Source organism: Populus euphratica, unplaced genomic scaffold (assembly GCF_000495115.2).
Source record: "Populus euphratica unplaced genomic scaffold, PopEup_1.0 scaffold55.1, whole genome shotgun sequence".
NCBI classification, from domain to species: Eukaryota; Viridiplantae; Streptophyta; class Magnoliopsida; order Malpighiales; family Salicaceae; genus Populus; species Populus euphratica.
In genome coordinates this window covers 211,617-224,736 of record NW_011499921.1, presented here as the reverse complement: position 1 = coordinate 224,736, position 13,120 = coordinate 211,617, and the positions used below count along the sequence as shown (strand labels likewise).

Below are 13,120 nucleotides of genomic sequence, written 5' to 3'. Positions count from 1 at the left end.
CACAATTTAATAGGGATTATATATAGAAATAATTTCATCCTATTTAATAATCATAATAAGTTCAGTTCTTGTTTTTTGTAGTTTTTTTTACCAATTTATTTATTATTATAATATTTTTTTATATTATTTAAATTATCAAGTGATAATATCCTGAGAATTGATTTTTTTTTTCCTGGAAAATGTTTTTTATCAAGCCCGCAGCAAATCTAGTGCATAAACTAATGTGAAAATTCCCATGCAGGTCAACTGTAAAAAAAAGAAAAAAGAATAAACCATAAGTTAGCGAAAGACAGGAAGTTAGCTATTGGGGATAACGTAAGGACAGGGTTTCCTTGTCTGTTGCCTCCTCATATCCGTGGCCGAACCACTAAAAACACAATCGTACATCCGCCTCTCTGTCTTGGTGTCAAGAAATTGAACATTATTCCCTCCATTCAGGTACTTATCATCTTGCTTGTGAATAATTTTCTACTACTTTACGATTACCATACAATTTCAAGTCTTGATCTGTTTCTTTTTTTCTTATCCCTTTCTGCTTAGCTTAGCTTAGCTTAACTTGGCTATCTCTCTAATATTTCTGTTCTTTTCATTAATTTTTTAACTTACATAATAATGAATTGATATAAAACAGTCTAGGATTTATGTAATTGTGTGCAAGATTGGAGCTTTATGTTAGAAATAAAGATGGGCAATTTTTATTATTAGTGGGTTTGATTTTTTTTATTTTCTTTGGTTGTTAAATGGTGTCTCTTGTTGTTTCTGTGAATGCAAAATGTATGTATATATGTAGAATTTGTTTGATGGGTATTTGCTACCTTGGAGATTGGAAATACATGGATGTGTATTTCTCTATTTTCTCTGTAAAATACCCAACTTGGAATTAAATTTCTTTCTGAAAAGAAGTTTCTCATGTAACTCATGACTAAAATCTCTGCCTTGAAAGGAAGTTTTCGTGATTTTCTGATATGATTCTGTGCTCTAGCTGATCCATTATCAAAAGTTTTCATTTCTAACATATCCCTCCTGTGAGACTAAAAGAATTGTTTTTCCATGGGAATGACTCAATGAGTGGTCTCGTGCAGTTTGTGTTTTTTTTTCCTCCATCTTTTCCTAGTTAATTGAATAAAATAGGTTCAAATTCTTCCAAAAAAAAATCTTATAGGAGTGAAGGGAGGCCATTTTTGTTTTAGTATGATCAGTGTAGCTTATTTCAGTGCTAGTTCTCCTGTCAGAACTTCCACAGACACATTACCAGTGGATGGGCTCTTTATGCGCAAATCTTTTCACAATTAATGCAATGCTGCATCAGTTTGTGGTCCTGGCAAAGCATAACTAGTTTGCTACATAGAAAAATCTTACTGGTTTAATTATTAATAGGGGAGAATAATTTGGTTGTGTTGTGCTTAATGCCATATATCTTAACACTGCTGTCGGAAGCCTGAATAAAGGAAGTGGACTGTGGTAGCTTCCAAAAGCAGATTGTTTTGTGCTTAATGCTATATATCTTAGTGCTGCAGCATACAGCTACAGTCACACTAACATTCCCAGAGAAATTTTGTGGCTGATGTTAGAAATGAACAGAGCATCCATCAAATATATGTTAGGTATCTCAACATAATTTATTTAACCATAGTCGCACTAGTTTGGATTGATGCTTAGTCATCTCAACATAATTTATTTAACCATAGTCGAGTTTGGATTGATGCTCAGTTGAACAATTGATAATGGGATGGATGCCACGCAGATGTAATGCAAAACTGAAAAATATGGCTGCTATTAATGCTTTGTTGAGTAAAGTTGAGTTAAGGAAATTACATGTTCTATTAGGGGAGAAATTTTAATGATATTTATAATATAATGAATTTAATAATCATAACATAAAAACCACAGTAACGTTAATAGTAATATAGCAGTCATAATATTTTTTACTCTTGCCTTTCTCTTCTTTTCATAAAATTTCCTTGCTTATTTCAATTGGTCTCTTTTTTCATTTGTCTAACTAAGTACTCCTTTTCTTCTTGTTTGACAGTGCAGGGATGCTAGGAAGATCACTGGCTTCCCCTCTCTTGACCTTTGATTCTGCAGCACGCTCAAGCTGTGTTACTGTAAGAACCATTTTGTGTCTCATTCCAAAATTGATTCCTTGATGCGTGGATGCACATTCCCTTTATGCTATTTTCAACTGCCTTGTGAGCCAAATCAGCTTGTAAATTGCATATGTGACGAAAAACATGATTAGGAATATTGTGTTTTGACTTGTTAAGAACAAGAGTGTGAGAGCAAACTAATTGCTGGACAGTACATGTAACATCTTGATATTTGAATGACATTCCTGCTCTGGGATATACATTGGTTGAGTATATCTCATTCCAGTAGCTAGTTGGCCCCAGCAGCTTAAAGTTTAGTATTTCAAAATTAAAGTTTGAAAGAGGAACGGATTGAGATACTTTAGTATGTATATCTAAGAACCAAGAACCATCCATAAATCTGTTTCAGCCAAAGCTGCCCAATAGTTCATGGTGCCATGATAACTGGTGGTCTCCTACAACTACTAGACACTGAAGTTTAGATTAGCTGTCCAGTGGAATCATAACAAGGCCATGAAAATAAACATGACAGGGACCAAAATTGTTTATATTCTTGGTATAAAGACACGCAGGCATGTCTTTTAGAACGCCCATACTTAATCATATAGCAACAAACATTTAGAACGTCCATACCTAGTCATACAGGTTACCTAGATTAAGCCCTAGAAATTGTATGTGCATTTTTTGTGCGGCCAATTTTTTCGGAGAAATTTATTCCTTCCAGATATTTGCAATGTACAGACATTTCAAATCAATTGTGTTTGTTATATGGTTCTAATTTGTTTCTGAAAATTCTATTTTCATCTGTCCTCTTACATGGGTTGTTATTGTGTTCTTCACGTGCAATTGATTGGAGGCTTGATTTTGAAATGGAAAGGTTATTTCCTGAAGGCAGTGTAATTGTCTTTTTTAATGCTTGGTCTATTTTTCGGCCAATACATTGGAAAATTCTAACTGCTGATTGCAGCCTGATCTTGTAACAGCTGCTCCTAATGCTGCATGTCTGAACGTCAACTCCTTAGCTCTTCCATCAAATGTAACCCGAGGATACTGTACCTCCCATTTTTCTCCTAAGAAGTGGGCAATTCAATCCACTGCACAGGCTGACAACGCAACTTTTAGTAATGAAGACAGGAAGACATGGGAAGCATGCAGAGAAGCTCTGTCTGCATTTAATTTCAATGCTGAGGAGAAAGACAAGATACTTGGAAAAGCATTTGGTCACGTCCATTCTCCTTACTGGGGTGAACAACGAAAACTAGAAGTCCCCAAATTTGAAATTGTTTGTGAAACGTTGGATTATCTGAGGAACCTTGGTCTTTCAGAAGATGACCTCTTTAAGTTGCTCAAAAAGTTCCCTGAAGTCCTTGGTTGTAGCCTTGAACAAGAATTGAAAACTAATGTGAAGATCCTGGAGAAAGATTGGGGAATAAAAGGAAAATCCCTGCGAAAGCTTCTTCTTCGAAACCCAAAAGCATTGGGATATAATGTTGACTGCAAGGGAGATTGTATCGCACAATGCACAAGGTGCTGGGCGCGGTTTTAGAGTCGAAATTTCTATAATTTTTTGCGTACCAATACAATGTTATCAGCAAAGTCCTGTTAAAAAATTGTACGTATGTCACGTTGAATACACATTCTTGATGTATTACAGATTAATGTATATTAAGTCACCTTGGGAATACAGTCTTTCAATGTCTTATAGCATGCGAATTTGTTGCAGTCATTTGGATGAAAAAACAAACCCTTCATGATACTACTATACATGTTTTTAATCTTGGATACAGATGTTACAATCGAATCGTCGATTCCTATCATGCCTGTGTTTCCATTCAATGGCAGGAAATTCCGGCATCTGGACTTCAAGCCTGGAACAACAAAATAACCTCAGCAATTGGAGTGTGTTCTACAGTGTACTTTGTTTCTTTAATAAGATGAATACACATTTCAAATCCAGCTCCATGATTGTAACTGTGTAGCTGATAAAATTTCCATAGCTCGAAGGATCCTATTTCCCTTGAGATTCTCAGCAAATACGAGGACAAATTATTTCACGTCCTAATCCCATTAAATCACCTTCTTCTGTGCCCATCAATATCCTAAAACTGTCCAGCTAATGCAAAGTCGTATCTCCCTTAATTGTTAAAAAGCAACACGGACAATCCAGCTATATGCAGCAATTTGCAGCCTAAAAGAACCCTAAAAAGACTGTAGCCCTTGCTAAAACTATAAAGTTTACCATGCTCCTATGGCAAAAGTGGTTTCAATTACTAAATAGACACAGCTCGATACATAACATTTCTCAGGATGGACATAAAAGAGTATTTCTTCCTATTAGGGTTATATTTCTACATCAGCTGACATTATCGATGAAAATTAGTTCACAAGCAAAAAGAGTGGTTGAGGTTGCATGCAGTGATCCAACTTTTTAGTTTCATTTATCACACATTACATATACTTGTTGCCGGCAAAAGAATACAAACAAGCAGTGGCACTTATTTCCCTCAAGACAGCTGCAATGTGCATGCTTATACGTATGTACATGTATTTGTGGTAATGAGACTACGGTATACGTATTATAAGGTTGTGCATATGTAGATTGTTTGTAAATTATAAAATTAAGCATTAAGCATGTATTTATTTTCTCATTCCTACAATTGCAACTGTATATTTCTTTTTTGAGTGATCCATCTTATCTCCTGATGATGCAAGATTTGATTTTAACGAGTGAGTTACTATTTAATTAGATTGGTTTATTATTATTATTATTATTATTATTATTATTATTATGAATGGAAGGTTTGAACTTGAGACCTTTGAAAGAGAATGCTAATGCTTGTTTGTTTTGATGTGTTTGATATTGTGGTGTATAATACTTTTAAAAAATAATTTTTAATTAAAAAAATATTAAATGATGTTTCTTTTTATATATATATATATATATATATATATATAAGACATCAAAATCATTCAAAAATACATAAAAAATCAATTTAATATATTTTCAAGTAAAAAATAATTTAAAAAAATCTAGGATGAAAAAACCAACACTCACTAGTTATATAAGTCAATGTTAGAAAATAATATAAATCATATATTGAGATTTCACCTAACAACTTAAGTATTAGTTTTAAAAATAGAAAAGAGTATAACAGATGTAGAAGTTTATAGATATACACAAAAAAGAAAGATAGAAGAGTAGGTAAAGGAATGCATACTGAGAATTCTATTTTATCATGCAAGCTCTTACATTAGATAGAAACTAAAAAATAACTTAGAGACCAAGAATTAAGCCATCAACAATAACATGTTTCAACAAACTAACCACTTCCTAAAGATTAGGACAAACTAAAAACAGAATAGAAGCATAAAATAATTTCTAATACTTAGAAACATTGCAGTCCTAAAAGCAATCAACTAACACTCCTCCATGTTTTCAAATCTGCAAACTTCGAGTCTTTGCCTAAGAAGTTCAAACTTGTTTACTGGCAAAGGTTTTAAAAATGTTTGCAAGCTGATCTTCAGATCTGCAATAAATGAGGCTCACTTCTCCTTCCTTTTGTACTTTTCTTTAAAAAAAAACTTTGATCTTGAAATATTTAGTTTTTCCATGAAAAACGGGATTATGAGAGATTACAATTGTTGTCTAATTGTCCACAAACACCTCTGTATCATTTAGTTACTTCAAATGTAAATCACAAAACAACTTCCTCAGCCATGATGCTTGATTCACTACTACTATAGCAGCAAGAAATTTGGCCTGTGTAGTAGACTATGCTATAATCTTTTGCTTCTTGGAACTCCATGAGAAAACTCCTAATTATAGGCTAAAACAATACCCAGATGTACTTTTCATGTCATTCATGGATCCACCCCAATCACTATGAAAAAATCCCAACAACTTGAAGTTTTGAGATTTCTTGAATTTTACACGAAAGTCAATAGTTTATTTAATGTATTTAATGACTCTTTTTGCAACTTTAAGATACATTACGCTAGCACAATGCCTGTAATAAGAGAGAATGCTTACGACAAAAAGAATATATGGCCTTGTTGTCGTTAGGTGCATTAGGCAACCAATCATGCTTCGTAAATAGTCTTCTTCAACCTTATTTATGTCATCCTCTTTACTTAAGCTCTCATTTAGAGTCATTAGAGTAGTCATTGCCTTACATTCCTCCATATGAAACTTCTTGAGAATTTCCTTGGTATATTTCTTTTGATAGATAAAAACTTTATTTTCTAATTGTTTAATCTTCATTCTTAGAAATATGCAATGAGTCCAAGGTTTGTCATTTCAAAAAATTTCATTATTTTTGTTTTGAACTCTTCAAGAAGCTTAGCATTGCCATATATGATTAAGAGATCATCAACATAAAGAGAGACTATAAGTAGATCATCTCCTTTACATTTTATATAAACAGTACCCTTTGACATAACTTTTCTAAAATCCTAGGCTTAATATATGCTTATTTATCTTGCTATATCATGCTCTAAGTGCTTGTTTCAAGCCATATAAAGCCTTCTTGAGCAAGTAAACCTTCTCCTCTTTACCCTGTTCCAAGAATCCCTCAAGCTGTTCAACATAGATTTCCTCCTGCAAAATGTCATTCGAAGAAGTAGATTTTACATCTAGTTTAAACACCTTCCACCCATTTTGAGTTGCTACAGCCATCATAAGCCAAATAATATCTAATCTAGCAACAAGAGCAAATGTATTCGAGTAATCAACTCCAAATACTTGAGCATATCCCTTGACAAAAAGCTTGGCTTTGTGTTTGTTGGTGGATCCGTCTGCATTGAGCTTGGTTCTAAACATCCATTTTACTCCAATAATTTTTCTATCCTTTAGCCTGTCAACTAGCTCTCAAGTCTTGTTCTTTATATATATATCATTAATAGCTCTTTCTCCATTGTCTTCTATTATTTTTGGTCTTTAATAGCTTCTTCATAACTAGCAGGTTCATAAATGGCCACATTTCATGAGTTGGTATATCATCTTTCACTTCTTCTTACCACCATTTTGATGCTTGCTCTTCTATTTTTTAGGAGGAAAGACTTGATTTTTACTTGCTTATGGATGTCTATTTTTTTTTATCCCAATTTTATTTTTCTTTTTTATTAAAGAACACATCTTTATTGACAATTATCTTCCCTATTTGAGGTTGATAAACTTTTTACACTTTTAAAGAAGAGCTACACCCAACAAAGATGTTTGGTTTTGACTTTTTTAGCTTGGCCTATGGAATTGAGAGAAACACAAGTAATTAAACACTCTAAAGAATTTAAGTGAAGGTTTATACTCATACCATGCCTTAAATAAAGTTTTATCTTTCAATGCCTTGGTGGGTAATCTGTTCTACAAGAAAATAGCAATACTAACTCCTTTAGTCCAAAATTTTATGGGCAATTCCTTTTCATGTAACATACATCTGACCATCTTCATTATGTATCTATTTCTTTTTTCATTTACTCTGTTTTGCTGAGGAGTGTAAAGAGCAATAACTTGGTGTTCTATGCTAGCTTCTTCACAAAACATATTAAATTTTGCTGAAGTGTATTCCTTTCCATTATCTGACATTACAACTTGAATTTTACAACCACTTTGATTTTCCATCATTGTCTTGAACTTTTAGAAAACTCTTACTATTTCTGACTTGATTTTTAAGAAAATAATCCAGCACATTCTTAAAAAATCATCAATAAAAGCAACGTAATATCGACTATCTACTAATGATTCAATTCTTTGAGGACCCGATACATCTGTGTGGATAGCTATAACTTGTGAGTGGCTCTCCAAGATGACTTTGGAAATGGTCTTTTATTTTGTTTAGCGTATTAACAAGTATGAAAATTTGATAAATGATCTTTAAAGGTTAGTAACCCAATTGTGAGTTCCCTTTCCTACATAAGTTGCATCCTTTGTAAGTGACAATAACCGAGTCGCTTGTGCTATATCTCATTGTTGCAAGCTTTCATGGAGAATGCAGTAAGTTCTTCTTTGATAGGATCAAAAGAAAAACTTTTTCCTTTCATTCTCACTTTGAGAATTTCCTCACTATTGACATCCAGTATGTGATAGAAATAATTTTCAAAGATCATTTTAAAAGCCTTTTTCAATCAATTGGCCTACACTAAACAAATATTGATTAATTTCTGGTATGTAGAGAACATCAAAAATTGTTTTTGTGCCTGCAGTGCTGGTTATGGTGATTATTCATCTTTCTTTGATAGAGTTGTAATCACTATTACCAATTTTAACTTTAGTAATGTCAATTGGCCTCAAATCTCTAAAGAGTTTCTTATCATTGGTCATGTGGTTCATATAGTTATTGTCAATTAACCAACTTCAATTGAACTACTACTTGCAAAGTAGGATGATATAAAAAGTTGATCTTTATCTCTTATTCTGCAACTTGAGCGTCAACTTCCTGTTGCTGAGCTTTTCCCTTGCAAATGGTTGCTTTATATCATATTTAATTGTATTTTGAACATTTTGCATGAGGTCTCCTCCAACATTTGAATGGAGGGTGACCTTTCTTTTTACAGTGATGGCAATGAGGGTATTTACCCTTGAAGCTTCCTTTTTTGCTTTTATTGTCAAAACAGTAGCAAAAGAATTTCCCTTGTGGCCTTTCTTCTCTTTCATTTTGTTTTTGTAAGCTCCATGATGTTTTGCAAATAAGGCTCCTTTAGTGTTAACCTCTTGCGTCGCATGTCGTCTCTGTTTTTGTGCCTATAGGGAATTAAGTAATGTTGCCAAGGAAATTTTTGACAGATCCTTGGAATTTTTCCAAGGTGGTAATTGTCGCTTCATATCTTTTAGGTATTGTGACAAGAATTTTTATACAATCCTTGAATCATTGAATTCAGACCCGAGTAGCCTGACTTTATTTGCAATTCTAAGAAGTCTATTTGAATACTTTTTAATTGTTTCAGATTCCTTCATCTTTTGCAACTCAAAATTCCATATCAAATTTAAAACCTGTATTCCTTTTACCCTCTCATCTCCTACATATTCTTCCTTAAGGCAATCCCATATATGGTTGTCTTACAGGACATTATTCTTATGAAGATTGTTGATGACATCGCAGCAAACAAGCATGCTTTGGCCTTCTACTTCTTCATCTTTATCTCCTTATGAGTTTTGATCTGTGTCATAGTGGGATTGTTTGAAAGTATAGGAACATCATAGTCTTCTTCCACTGTTTCCAAGATCTAAAGCTTCCAAATATGCTTCCTTACGTGCTACCCAAATTTGGTAGTTGTCTCCATTGAACACTGGTGGAGCAATTGAGGAGAAACTTGTTTCGAATTCAATGATACGTCAAGCTCACACACGGATCCCTTAAGAAAATAGCTCTGATACTAATTTGTTAGTTTTAAAAATAGAAAGGAGTATAACAAAGGTAGAAGTTTATGGATATGCAAGATAGAAGAGTCGGTAAGGGAATGCATACCGGGAATTCTATTTTACTATGCAAGAAGCTTACATTATATAGAAACTAAAAAATAACTTAGAGATCGAGAATTAAGCCGTGAAGAATAACATGTTTCAACAATATAACCACTTCCTAAAGACTAGAACAAACTAAAAACATAATGGAAGTATAAAACAATTTCTAATATTTTCTTATACTTAGACACATTGCAGTCCTAAAAATAATAAATTAATATTAAGCTATTGGGTTAAGATAATTTTTTGACATGGTATTAAAATTTTGATAACCAATTAGTTATGAGTTTGAATCTCATTACTCTTATTTATTTAATAAAAATCAAGTATAACGTAACGTAGGTTGGTATAAGTTTCATGCTCAAAGAACTTTTATTTAAAAAAAATATAAAAACATAATATAAATTATATTTTAAATCTCACCTAATACATTAAAGTTACTAGATTGAGAAGTTTCATTTACCATTCACTGCATCATATAGACAGCGTATCTCTTAACTGTAAAACTTTCCATATTGTCAGAACCCGTGAATTTTGACATCTGAGATATTACTTGGCTATTACAGTAGAACCACAGAACAGGGAAGTTTGTTGGAGATCACACTATAATTGCGATGCAAGTACGTAAAAGGCAACTTCACCTTTATAAATACTACTATAATTCAGGTTCCTAGTACCCCAGCCTCAACCTGCCTTTTCTGTGTTTCTACTCTCTCTATTTTGAAGCGTTTTCCTGTCCTAAGAAAGTTTGAAATGGTCAGTGCCAAGACAACATTTATCTTGGCAATACTTTGCCTGGTCCTAATGCATGAGGTAAATGTTCTTACTTTCTGTTCGATTCTGAACATTATCAGCACTCGTGATTTTTCTCTTATCATATCTGTTTGTGCATCATTTTCCTTCGATTAGATAGTTATCCATGAATAGCCCCACAAACACCATATTAATGGTCACCACTGCCCCATTTTCTTGAGCTAGTTCTTGCTTTGTCTAATCAAATATTCTTCCAAAATTGGACTGAAAGGACCGTCATATATTCAGCTTTAATTTCATTAAAAATGCGGTCCTGAGAGGAACAGTTCAAAGATATATGCCACCTCTATTGAGTATTTTGTGGGGCAATAGATATGAATGGTGCTTTCAGGACTGATCAGTATCTGCTACTGCACTCTCGTTATTCTAAAACTGGCCTAGGGTCCCTGGACCCTTTTTCATACCCCGTGTTTAGGTTTCTTGAAATCCTAATATGGTAAAGATAAAGATTAAAGAAGTTTCATGCTTGGTATCGTAAACAAATTGGGAATTTTGTGGCTTGAACAATCTCCCAAGCTCACCTTGCCCTAATGTCTATAATGTAATGTTGATATGAAAGAGGCACTCTGAAGTTTTTTAATAATTGTGGTGATTATTTGTTTCTGAAGTCTTTTTTCACTTGACATTTCAGCTCCAGATCTATGCTGTTGAAGCTGGGGATATAAGTAAGAGCTTCTCTTATAATTGGTTTCATACATTTATGATCTAATCAATTTGACATTGAATATTTATCTTGTTTCTCTCATTAAGAAAAAAGGGAAATTTTGCTACGAGTTTTTTTTATACAATTTGAAATTTATGAATGGTTGTTCAGGTTCTGTGCTCGCAGTTTTGTAGCATCTGAAAACTGAACTACCTAACAAGCCTGAATTCTGGGATGACCAACATCACGAATGATTTGTGATGTATCATGTCTTTCTTTTTCCTTTTCCTCTTCTCTTTAAAGCATCTGAAAGCTGAAGAAAAACCATTTTGGCCCTAAATTAAGAACAAGTCATGTTCCATTAACTATATAGTTAGCAGACATAGCACAAACTTAACTGAAATTTCAGATACAAGATTGAAATCTTGAATCTTTGGAATTCGGATCAGTCATCAAGTATTTGAACTAAAATCATTTTACACAGATTTGTTCAACCTTGAACACATAAAAAATGATGTGAGTGACCATTTAAAATGTCTGTTGTAACCATCCAGATTGCAAGTCCAAGTGTGAATACAGGTGCAGCAAGGCATCGAGGCACAAAATGTGCATAAGGGCTTGCAACACATGCTGTCAGAGGTGCAATTGCGTTCCACCTGGAACTTCTGGTAACGAAGATACCTGTCCTTGCTATGCCAACATGACCACCCATGGGGGTAGACACAAGTGCCCCTGAATCAATTCATATTCTTGCAGACCTGGCTAATCAATATCTATGATAAGCACAGGTTACAAATGTATTATGAATAGTAGAAGAATAAAACTCGGAGAACACAATAAAGGATTTCTAGTTCAGTTTTTATTGATGGATATATTTAGTTTTCCAAGAAGGGACAAGTCTTAGACAAAGATCCCATGTTGTTCTTTAAATTTGGTTTCTGTTATCTTCTGCTGCCAGTATCTCCAGTCCAGTCCGTACTCTATACGTACTCGGTTGTGTCTACTAAGGTAACATGATCCTATTACTTAGTTTCTATTCGATGCCATTTACTATTTCTGCAATGATTCTAACTTTTTTTTACCTTGATTTTCGAAATGAGATAGCATATGACATAGCAGATGCTTTCTTCTGCAATTTCCACATTTACTTGTGACTGTGACTTGCTCTGATATTATAAAGAAAAGAACAAGCTCAAAAAGACTGGGGATTTTATGCATTCGTAATGGCCACCTAATTTGAGTGATAACCACATTACCAGTGCATTTAAATTTCTTCCCTTTTTCCCCTATAGGAAGTGCAGAATCTTCTCCTTCTTCCTATTTCACTAATTTGAAAGTAAAATAGCAGAAAAGTTCGAACAGAATTGACAAAACACGTACAAAGTATGAAGAGAGATATGGTAATTATTTATAACAAGAAAAAATATATTGTTCTGTCTTCCAATTCTGCAGCAATTCCTCTCAATGAGGCCTTGTAAATTTTCAAGCACAGCTTGATTTTACTCCCTTGTTAGGTACACATTGATAAACCAGCTAGGAAATAATAGAATCAACATTCAAAAGGAACACGCCGGCATTTCTTGCAACAAGTTCTGCACGCTCTATGGCATACATTCTTTCTTGCCGATGCCCCTTGCACATACATAACCACAATCTTAAACACAGAAATGGAAAAGCTGGTGTCAGATCTTAGCTATTTCAATTAACAGTACTAATAATGAGACAGGATCTGAAAGCATTTTTGTTTTCCTCTCTTTTCTCCCTTAAAAAGAGTAACACCATTTGCGCTGAAATTCCAGGCGCCTACATTGCTTCAAACCAAAGCATTATATCGATTCAGAAATTCAATGCCTCACTTGATTTAAGTTTTTGAGGTCAATAACATTAATTTCAATGTGAACGCTTAACTAAAACACAGGTTAGTGTGGATTATACATCATTGATATTACTCAATGTTGTGTATAGTCCCACACCTTATGATGGTGGGACCATCACATTAAATGTAATGTGATGATTATCTTTTGGTGTTAATATTAGTGTGGTTCGGATACTGTAGCAATAGATTTGAAAAGAAAAAAGAGAAGAAAAAAATCAAAAAAAAAAAAAAAGGCAACAAAACAA

At 33.6% G+C, this 13,120-nt stretch overlaps 2 protein-coding genes across 5 annotated transcripts; both read left to right on the top strand.

Annotated features, from left to right (window-relative positions):
• The first annotated feature begins 243 nt into the window (after nt 1-243).
• LOC105135118 (Mitochondrial transcription termination factor family protein) lies at nt 244-3,843 on the top strand. 4 transcript variants are annotated; one of them, XR_844127.1, is made up of 3 exons: nt 244-438; nt 2,030-2,105; nt 3,071-3,333. XR_844127.1 is itself a non-coding variant. In XM_011039838.1 (3 exons), exons 2-3 carry the CDS (start codon nt 2,037-2,039, stop codon nt 3,631-3,633), a joined length of 648 nt encoding a protein of 215 aa, XP_011038140.1. In that variant the 5' UTR covers nt 249-438; nt 2,035-2,036; the 3' UTR covers nt 3,634-3,843. The 4 variants fall into 4 exon arrangements, 3 of the variants coding, with proteins under 3 accessions (XP_011038140.1, XP_011038138.1, XP_011038139.1); XM_011039838.1 differs by having other exon boundaries at nt 249-438; nt 2,035-2,105; nt 3,055-3,843; XM_011039836.1 differs by having other exon boundaries at nt 250-438; nt 3,055-3,843.
• A 6,361-nt stretch (nt 3,844-10,204) lies between these two features.
• Nucleotides 10,205-12,061, top strand: LOC105135117 (gibberellin-regulated protein 2). The gene is made up of 3 exons (XM_011039835.1): nt 10,205-10,356; nt 10,988-11,021; nt 11,554-12,061. Exons 1-3 carry the CDS (start codon nt 10,297-10,299, stop codon nt 11,733-11,735), a joined length of 276 nt encoding a protein of 91 aa, XP_011038137.1. The 5' UTR covers nt 10,205-10,296; the 3' UTR covers nt 11,736-12,061.
• Nucleotides 12,062-13,120: the final 1,059 nt, after the last annotated feature.